At 55.1% G+C, this 10,330-nt stretch overlaps 1 protein-coding gene across 2 annotated transcripts; it reads right to left on the bottom strand.

Annotated features, from left to right (window-relative positions):
- Positions 1 to 703: 703 nt before the first annotated feature.
- LOC141941589 (uncharacterized) lies at positions 704 to 5,487 on the bottom strand. 2 transcript variants are annotated; one of them, XM_074864560.1, is made up of 7 exons: positions 5,453 to 5,487; positions 4,674 to 5,023; positions 4,467 to 4,583; positions 3,710 to 3,906; positions 3,269 to 3,450; positions 1,809 to 1,916; positions 704 to 875 (listed from the first exon to the last, which is right to left on the bottom strand). In XM_074864560.1, the coding sequence occupies exons 1-7, from the start codon at positions 5,484 to 5,486 to the stop codon at positions 715 to 717; spliced, it is 1,149 nt and encodes a 382-aa protein (XP_074720661.1). In that variant the 5' UTR covers position 5,487; the 3' UTR covers positions 704 to 714. The 2 variants fall into 2 exon arrangements, with proteins under 2 accessions (XP_074720661.1, XP_074720662.1); XM_074864561.1 differs by lacking the exons at positions 704 to 875; positions 1,809 to 1,916 and adding an exon at positions 1,948 to 2,280.
- Between the last annotated feature and the right edge of the window lie 4,843 nt (positions 5,488 to 10,330).

Below are 10,330 nucleotides of genomic sequence, written 5' to 3'. Positions count from 1 at the left end.
GCCAGCAGCCAGAAAACCGCCAGGGCCGGGGACACAGCCCTCCCCTGCTTACAGGGTGGGCGTGGGGTCTGGAGAGCCCCACTTCCCTCTCAGCACGGAGACAGCGCCGCTCACTCTCCTGACAGGGCCACCCTTCTCTCCAGGCAGCCAAACCGTGGGGCAAGGTGGCAAAAGGCCAGAGACCCAAGCCCTGCTTACAGGAAGGTCACCCAGTGCAGTGCCGGCCAGGGCACCAAAGGTGCCAGCAATGGTCTTGTGTGACCGCAGCCCTGGTAGCGGGGAAGCCCCTTTGCCCAGAGCTCCCTTCTCTTGCCCCACTCCTCCCTTCAGCTTGCCAATCCTCACGATGCCTCGTCTTTCTTCTCCAGGAGCTGCTGCTCGGAAGGAGGGTGCAGTCAGGCAGCAGCTCCCCCACCCGGAGCACAGAGGGAAGCCGGCCCCCGGAGGGAGGTCCCCACAGCACTCCGTGCCCCCCCCCATACCCACCCCCCACCCCCGGCCAAAAAAAACCTCAGAGATTGGCTTTTCTCACCTAGTTGGTGTTTCAGTGCTTCCTGCAGGGACGACTGTGATGGGCACTCGTCTGCTCCAGGCTCCTGGCTGCATCCAGCGGGGCCTTGGACCCTCCTCAGCCCCTGAGGCGACGGCGCTCCCCCCCCAGGCAGCTCCAGTCCACCCCCACCCTGCCCCGCGGCGACGGCGCTCCCCTTCCCCTCAGGTGGCCGCTCCGCCCCTCACAGTGGCACTTTGCCCAGAGTGCCCTTTTCTTTCCTCCACTTGTTGCCCAGACTTCCTCCGCTCCTCCTGCCGCTCTCTCTTGCCTTGCGGATCCTTCCGCACGCGATGTTTGTCTCTTCTTTCTTCTCCACCACCAGCTGTTGCAAGGGTAGAAGGACGCCGTTGGGTCTGAGAGGGACGCCGTTGGGTCTGAGAGGGACGGCGGCCCGTGGACAGAGCTCATCACAGCACCACCCCAATCCCGGCCGCGCCGCCGCCACCCCCCCCCCGAAAAAACCTCACAGATCAGCTTTTCCCACCCAGTTGGTGCTCCAGTGCTTCCCGCAGGGACAACTGCAACGGGCACTCATCTGCTCTGGGCTCCTGGCTGCGTCTGGCAGAGCTGGACCCGCCCCCTTCCCCTGAGGCGGCCACTCCGCCCCTCACAGCGACTTTCCCGCCCTTCACCCTTCCCACAGGCAGGTCCCACCCCCTTCCCCTCAGGCGGCCGCTCCACCCCTCACAGCCACTTTCCCGCCCTTTGCCCTTCCCACAGGCAGGTCCCGCCCCCTTCCCCTCAGGCGGCCGCTCCGCCCATCAGCGACTTTCCCGCCCTTCACCCTTCCCACAGGCAGGTCCCGCCCCCTTCCCCTCAGGCGGCCGCTCCGCCCCTCACAGCCACTTTCCCGCCCTTTGCCCTTCCCACAGGCAGGTCCCACCCCCTTCCCCTCAGGCGGCCGCTCCACCCCTCACAGCCACTTTCCCGCCCTTTGCTCTTCCCACAGGCAGGTCCCGCCCCCTTCCCCTCAGGCGGCCACTCCGCCCCTCACAGCGACTTTCCCGCCCTTCGCCCTTCCCACAGGCAGGTCCCGCCCCCTTCCCCTCAGGCGGCTGCTCCACCCCTCACAGCCACTTTCCCGCCCTTCCCTCTTCCCACAGGCAGGTCCCGCCCCCTTCCCCTCAGGCAGCCGCTCCGCCCCTCACAGCCACTTTCCCGCCCTTCGCCCTTCCCACAGGCAGGTCCTGCCCCCTTCCCCTCAGGCGGCCGCTCTGCCCCCCACAGCCACTTTCCCGCCCTCACAATCTATTACCTGGGCTACAGTACTTCATTTCTTGTGGCTCTTCTGAGATGTAAGCAGTATGCGTCAGGCATCTTTTTAGAGCCAAGGCACCTTCACACACACCAATAGCGAGCAAAACTCCGGGAGATGAGAAATTTAGAGCAATGCAGGTTAAGGAGACAAGAGAGAACATTATTACACAGCCACGACTGTTGCGAGTGCAGTGGAAATCATATGTCAAAGAGTGAGCCAAAGTCAGACAAGTAGCATAATGACAGCTGGGAAAAGCCCTGCAAAAGACACCGAGGACGAGATGATTGCTTTATCTCCCCAGATCGGTGTGTAGCTCGGGGGAATGTGGGTGGAATCACACCTAGCACCAAGCAGCCCAACAAGGAGGAGCGGGGAGGGGTAAGAATTGCACCACCACAATCCACCCCGTGACTAAAGTCAATTTATCTTGTCCAGAGAGTGGCGGTGTGGTTGCCTCTTGCCTCTATGCCTATAAACAGATGATGCCATAATCCAATTATAACTGAAGGCAAGTTTGTGTTTTATTAGCTTCTATTAAAAAAAAAATATTTTAGGGAAGTATACACACAGGGATACTTTTGTAACTGAGTGATCTGTTTAACCATCCTCCAAACCTTAATATACAATACTATTAGAAGTAGTAAACATAATAAAGTTAGAATTAGGAAAATCAGACCGAGTCCTGTTGGTGGTGGTGACCGTCCAAATAAGCTTTCCCACCATCTATGTTCTTCAAGGAAAGAAAAGAGAACTGTCTCGGGGCGGGGGGGGGGCGGGGGGGGGGGCAGCGGGGGGAAGACTTATTTACTTGTAGAAAACTGCTTAGACAATTTATTTACTTACTTCTAGCAAGTTATAGTATTACTTATAGTATTTTTTAATATTGCTAACAATCCTGCTTGCCCAGACTATTCTGTGGAATTTTACCAAGGACTACTGTGTTCATCAAAACAAAGCAGTTTACTGTGAAAATCTACCAAGAACTGCAGTGTTCAGCAAAATATCATGGCTTTGTCTTTGAGGATCAGGTGTGCTCTAACTAGTTGGGCCTCGGCAATGAGTAAAGATAGCCATATACGGATGGTAGAAGTTTCATCGCTTCCCTTAAATAAGATAGCATGATTAAACCCGCTGAAAAACATTTTTGTTGTTCAAGAAATTGGCTAAGAGAATCTGCGCATGCTCCGGGGAAAAAACAAGGTGAGAAAGACTACGAGCCTTCCTCCCAAAGACCCCGAAGACGCCCCCCAGGAGGCAATGCGCAGGTGCAAAGATAACATAAACTGCTGACACCAGCCTCTAGAACTAACCCAGCCTTATTCATGCATATGTATGTTTGTGTTATGTAATCCAGTGAATATGTGTTTCCACACTCTGTAAGTTTTTGGTAAAATGTGCTGTTGATGTGCAAGCTTTGTGGAGAAATCCCCTCGCACCCCGGCCAGAGTAAAACATACCTGCTTTATAACTCCATTTCGAGTTGTAGAGTCTTTTTCCGCAAATCAAAGGCCACTGCAGATCCATTGCAAGCAGCAGCGAAAACGAAAGTACAGCGAGGCCTGTGCTGGTCGTTATCAGCATCCCGTGGTGCTGACAGCTGCAGTCTCTGTTGTGGCATAACTTCGTCAGCCAGAGCTTTCTGGGGGGAGGCAGAGTAAAGTCCACGACGCCCACGGCTCCCGCAATGCCGACACAGCAGCTGAGGTACTGGCACCCATGGGCACACCGCCCCCCAGCCCGGGCAGTCCCTTGCCAGCTCTAACCCCCACTTTCCTGCCTCCCTCCACCCTGCAAGAGCATTTCAGACACCCTCTCAGACTGTCCTTCAAACCACCCAACCACGCAACCCACTGAGCACGACCACTGAGCCCTAAAAGCCCTGACCACTGCAAAATTACCTTCTCCTCTTCTTCAGGAGCGCTGCAGCCGGAGTAAAGCAGCAGGCGCTCGGGATGGCCTTGAAGCCTGGGGCAACTTTCTCACGCCTGTGGTAGCTCATGGCCCTGGATGTGACAGCTGTGACTCCAGAACTGCAGAACGGTTTGAGGTGGGAAGGGAACTCTTGCAGGTCATCTGGTCCAACCACGCCCTGGAACTAAAAAGTAGCCACGTCAAACAAAAGAGGGGACAATTTAAAAAGACAGAGAGGGCATTAAGGAAAGAGAAGAACTCATTAAAAAGACATTGAAGGGAAAAAGAACATTTTAAAAGCAACAGGCACTGGTGAAATAAAGGAAAAAATGATCACACAGGGACACCGAACTAGAACAGAGGTACAGAAAAGAAAATTTAAAAAGCGACGGCCCTAAGGAAACACGAAATAGCGACAGCAAACTAAAAGACGTAGAATGAAAATTTAAAAAGCGACGGCACTAAGCACAGAGACAGAAGATGAAAAAAAGGAGGGAGAGGCAGGACAAAAGCGCAGAGAGAAATGAGAAAAGGGAGCAGTAGGACAAGAGAGAGAAAGTGAGAAAGGAAGGACGGAGGAGCAGGACAGAAGAATAAAGGAGAGGTATAGGAAAGGTCGGGGGGGGGGGGGGGGGGGGGGGCAGAAATAACAGCAGCATGGAAAAGAGAGAGGTCCAGGAGAGGGGCAGGAAGGGACCAGGACGCACAAGATGGGTGACAGGGCCCCGAAGGCCCAGGACTCACCGCAGCTCTCGCTCTCGGCACTGCCGGGAGAATTTGACGGGTCAGATGCTTCTTTCTCCTTCCTTCCTCCTGCCCCTCTTCTTCTTCTGAAAATCCAGTCGCCTGGCTGTCCTCCCCCTCAAAGAATACGCGGGTGTCTCTCACCTCTTACAAGACCAGGCTTCCGACACACGCAGCCTCACTCACTCGCACACTACGCGGCCGTACCGCGCTTGGGGTGACGCACGCAGACCCTGGGTGCACGCTGGCGGCCTGGCCTGCTGCGGACTGTGAAGAGGGCTCCTTCCTCACCCAGAGGCAGGCTCTCTCTTCCTGCACTGGGAGGTGGGTGCTGCCCACATAGCCTTGATTTTCTCGTTCTTTCCCTTTCTCTGGCCTCTCCAGCTTCAGCAGCTCCTGGCCACGGTCCACAGCCGGGAAGGGCTCCGCCTGTCCCTTTTTGCCCCCGTGCTGTGAGAAGCACAAGGCCAGGCAGAGACACCCCACACAAACCCGAGGTGGGTGCAGTGAACAGCATCCCAGGACAGGAACAGACCAGCGCGGCCTCAGCACGGTCTCTGGAAGAGGGAAAGAAGCAGCACTGACCATTACTACCTTAGATCGCCCCCGGCCGGAGTCCCACCTTCCACAGGGGCTTCTGCAGATGCACCGAGGGCCAGCCTGCTGCCCTCACCACAGGGCTTGGCGGTGGCCTGGGGCTACGGGACAGGCTTCAGAGCAGGTGCTGGAGCTCGAGGCAGCTGCACCGGGTGAGCGGAGCCAGAGCCGGCTCAGGGGGAGCTCTGGCGAGTTGCGGAGACGCCCGGCAACTGCCCCTCTTCCCCTCTACCAGCTCTCGGGGAACTGCCCGGGGCTGCCCCGGTCCGCCTCACCTCCAGCGGAACGGGACCCTGCCGCAGCGGCGGAGTGAAGCTTCCCGTCCCGCCCCCGCCAGGCGGCCGGCGGGCAGCAGACACCCCCGCCCCACCACTCCCCTCGGCCCTCACCCGCCGCCAGCAATCTCGCCCCTCCAGCCGCCATATTGCAGTGGCAGCACCGGGGCTCCACTGCGCATGCGCACTGCCGGGCCACGGGCACACCGATCCTGGGGGAGCCGCGGGCAGCCCGCGGGAAACCGCACGAGCCCGCCACAAAACCGCCCCTCGCGCTGCGCCGCGGGGCCCGCGCCGGTAGCGAGGACTGTGCCGTGCCGCGCGCCCCCGGCAGCGACGCAGCTGCCGGGCAACAGAGTGCGCGAAAACTACAGCTCCCGCCGAGCCCCGGGGCACAACATGGCCGACCGGAAGCCCCGCTCACGTGACTACAGCACCCCCGACACACACCGCCACAGGCGGCCGTCCCGCCTTTCTGACCCTGCGGAGACACCGTCCTTCCCACCCCCACCCCACCCCACACCCCCCCCCCGTCGCCCACGCACCCGGAAGCCCGGCCGAGCGCGGCCCCGCGCGGCTCCGGGAAGCGCCGCTGCCGCCCGGCCCCGACCCGGAGCGGCTTCTGCCGCCGGTCCCGCCGCACCACGCGGCTCCCCCCGTCGCGGCTTTTCCCGGCAGCCACCAGGCGAACGACCGCGCGGCCCCGCTCCCCTTCTCTCTGCTGCTCCCTCGGCTCGCACCGGCTCCTCCTCCAGCACCGCCCCGGACAGGGAGGGGCCTCTGCCCGCAGCCTCACTGCCCGCCCCGGGGGCTCCTCCAGCCCGGCCCACGCTCCCCCCCCCCCCCCCCCGCGGTAACTGTAGCGACCAGCACCGGGATTAACCGCGGCCGCTGGCAAGTGCAAAGCGCTTGGTAGCAATTCCCCCCCGAGACGCTTACCCTATTGTAAACAACGCAAGGCTCACACCGTTCTTTTCTAGGTTTTTTGTCTCCAAAGCGGCATACACTGAATTAAGCAACAAGTTCCAATCATCAAGAACTGACGCTCAATACCATCTAACGGAAGCACTCATAAACTTCCGAAGACTTCAATCTCCAACTCTGATGTCCATCCTTAGCACAGGTTAAATTCTCTGTACAAACATGTTAATACGGCTATTCTCCCCACACTTGTAAGGATACAAACCAGAGATATTCCTTGTGTACAACCTAGATGAACCAATGTTTCAGCAGCATTGCAGGTGCGATTCGTTAACTGCATCTTAAAGTGAATTTCCAAGGTCCCTTAGGTACAGACGCCCCAGCCCAGGAAGTGTTTCCTTTACCCTCCTGTCATGGACCCAGGGTTCCGCTCGTCCCAGCTTCACAGCAGCGCTCGCGGTTAGCAACACTCGATAGGGTCCCTTCCACTGTTCATCAAGGGGATCGTCCTTCCACGTCCGTAGGCAGACCTGATCTCTGGCACAGAAAGAGTGTGCCGGGAAATCAAGGGGTACAGGTGCTCTTAAAAGGACACATTTGTGGATGGACCTCAATAAGGTATTCATTTAATACCTTTTCCCCTACTAGATGCAAGTGTTCGGGCCTCCCTGTCAGACTGACGTTAGAAGGTTTGCCGTATAGACTTTCACATGGGCTTATCCTTCCTCTAGTTCTAGAAGTCACTCTAATCCTCAGCAGGGCAAGTGGCAAAGCTTCCACCCATTTTCCTTGGACTTCCTGGCATAATTTAGCAATTTGTCAGTTTCGTGTTTGATTCATTCTTTCTACCTGTCCACTGGATTGGGGCCCCCAGGGGGTGTGTCGGTTCCACCCCATCCCTAGTATTTTGCTCATATTCTTGACAACCTCAGCTATAAAATGTGGACCTCTGTCAGAGGACATTCGTAAAGGAACCCCAAACCTTGGAATAATTTCTTTTAATAAATGCTTTGTTACCTTGCTGGTTTGACATGGGAAAGCTTCAGGCCAACCAGAGAAGGCATCCACCAGTACCAATAAACATCAGTACTGGTTACACCTTGGCAATTCTGAAAAATCTATTTGCCAATACTCACCAGGAGTTATGCCTTTTCTTACCTCTCCTGGAGGGCGTCGGGCTTGTATCTTTGGATCGTTCCTAAAACAAATTTCACAGGGGTTACTCACACTTTTGGCAGTGAGCAACATTTTGACCCCGACTGCATAACGTCTTCCTGATCCGACCGCTGCTTCTGCTCCCACATGCGTTTCTTCACGGGTTTTAGTCGTTAACCTTTTCATGTTTTCAGGAGTCACTACGCATTGCCCGTGTGGGGTAATCTACCACCCTCCACCGTGCTTTTGTGCTTTAGTAACTCAGCCAATTTATTTTCTTTCTCTTTAGACCTCGGGGGTTCTACTTGCATTTCGCTTGATGGAATTAGAACACAAGGAGCACTGAGCATCACTGGTTTTTCAGCTTCATCTGCCCTCCGATTTCCTTGGATTACATCCGCATTTCCTCTCTGATTTGGTTTACAATGTATCACGGTGACTCCTTCGGCTTCTGTACTGCTTCCAGCAAGTTTAAAATCTCTGCTCTGTGCTTTATAGGTGTGCCACTGGCAGATCAAAGTCCTCATTCTTTCCAAATAGCGCCATGGGCATGAACAACCCCAAAAACATATTTAGAGTCTGTATAGATACTGACTCTTTTTCCTTTGGCTAATTCCAAAGGCCTGGTTGAGGCAATTATTTCAGCCTTTTGTGCAGATGTATTTGGAGACAATGCTTTAGCTTCCCAATCCTCAGTTAGTGTCACCACAGCACAACCAGCCTTTCTTATTCCTTTCAAAACGCAACTGCTTCCGTCAGTATATACAGTTCCTCAGCTGGAGTTTGGAGGGGAGCATCTCTCGGGTCTGGTCTGCTGGCATACACCTGTTCAATCACTTGTAAACAATCAAGGTTAGAGTCATTTTTCTTCTCTGTCGGCATTAAAGATGCAGGATTTAGTACCGTACTTTTTTCTAAGGTGATGTCGTCTTGCTCCAATAACAGGGCTTGATACTGTAACAAACGACTCGGCACAAGCCAGTAACGTCCTTTGTGTTCCAGTGCAGTAAGTACAGCATGAGGGACGTGCATTGTTATCTTCTGCACCATAGTTAATTTTCTGGCTTCTTGCATAATGAGAACAGCAGCTGGGACTGCCCACAGACAGCCAGGCCATCCTGAACTCACCTGATCTAATCAGCTCCACATACAACACACCCTGGCAAGGCCGGAGCAATTTCAACTCCTCAAATCACCAGCAAGGCCAATCGATACGATCCCGAGCACATTCTGCCCATAAAAGCAAACGCTCTTGGTGGTGTTGGAATGTCTCATCCCGTCCTTACAGCAGGGCTGCAGGGAGGGAACCCTGTGAGGCTGCAGGACGAGGTCGTACCGTCATCACAACCTACGGCTGACGGATCCGCCGCGACAGCCGCAGCCCTTGCGCTGCTGCTGCTGCACATCCTGCTTGCTGGGTCAATAAAATCAGAAGTGAAGTGTAAAACTTTAAAGAGTAAAACAAACAATAAAGCTCAGTCCTTCACTCTTTAGTATAAAGGTGGGCATACGCTTATAGAAGTGTATTTATTATATGTGTAAGTATTTGATTTTCCTTTCGCATTCCCTGAACTCGCCCAGCTGTGAGCTGATACCATTAGACTGTCTATCTCCAAAATACACCCGTACAACTTGACGAGGTGGGGGGGGTTTGGTGTGTTCCATAATTAGCAGGGATGTCGGGCCAGCTGCACCACCCAAGAGTACTACTGCCAAATACATCATCTCTGAAGATCCACTCTGATGGAGAGTTCATAAAATGAAACTTCCTTGAGAAAGGTTTCCATTTTGTAAAGTCTCTTCCTAACTGAAGTCAAGATTAGACACTGTAGGGCAGCGGTCCCTCATCCCTCAACTCAGCTTTCAGAGGGCCAGGGGTCTGAATCCATCCTCAACAAAAACCACATCAGCTAACCGGGACATTCCTGCAGCTGCCAGGTTCCTCTTCATCATCTGCAAAAAAAACCAGTGCCAGCAGTCACCATCACGTCAGCTGACACACCTCTGCCACAACACCCTCCACCTCAACAGCCACGGGGCTTTCCGCTCAGCTGCTCTGCGCAGAGTCCAGTGTTGGATGCTGCGGCCAGTGTGGCCCGTGGCACCTACGATACCAAAAGACAGAGAGCTACCACTGTGCTTGCGAGAAATCACCAGCCCCATGCTCCTGCTCTCTACTACCCAGCTCACCTCAAACGCTCATCCGATTCCAAAGGCAGCCTGCCCGGCTCCTGCAAAACCAAAGAGAAATGCTTCATCAAGCTGCCACGTGATTCTCTGCACGGAAACCCTGACCCAGCCGACAACCGCCTCGCTGTCCTGGACTGCTCAGCGGCACGCGGGTTCGCCCCTCCCAGCCTACATGTGGCACCTGCATAAACCAAAGCGAGAGGCACAAGCTGAACCTGCAGCCTGCCCACACCGACTGCCATCTCCTGCCCCGTTACCTTGGCTGCTCACCCACCCTGCCTCTGACATTTACCGGTCGCCACGTCAAGGCCTGGGTACCACCTGTTAGACACAGACAACAGGAGATGCTTCTAGTTTCACCAACAGTACGACACATGAAAAATAACTGAAAAATAACTCAGCCGACTCATCTCACCTTGCCCGAGTCACCTCTGGTGCCGATATCCTGCTTTGCACCTTCAAAACAAAAAAAAACCCAAACCGATAAGCCAGTCATGTAGCAACCAGTCACGTCTTCTCCTCCGACACCACACACTGACCCACCTTCGCTGCCTCTGTCACTCTTTGGTGCGTATACTGTCCCTCTGGATCTGAAAAAAACTTTTAAGCAGGTCACCTGGATGCTGAGTGACAGCTTAACAATTCCAGAGTTCTTGACTCCATGTAGGAACACCGTCTAGGGTGTCATTACAGCATTAAGCCCTACACACAACGAGCCTTAACACC

The sequence above is a fragment of the Strix uralensis genome, chromosome 3 (genome assembly GCF_047716275.1).
Source record: "Strix uralensis isolate ZFMK-TIS-50842 chromosome 3, bStrUra1, whole genome shotgun sequence".
Classification (NCBI taxonomy): Eukaryota; Metazoa; Chordata; class Aves; order Strigiformes; family Strigidae; genus Strix; species Strix uralensis.
This window is presented reverse-complemented; position numbering and strand designations above follow the sequence as displayed.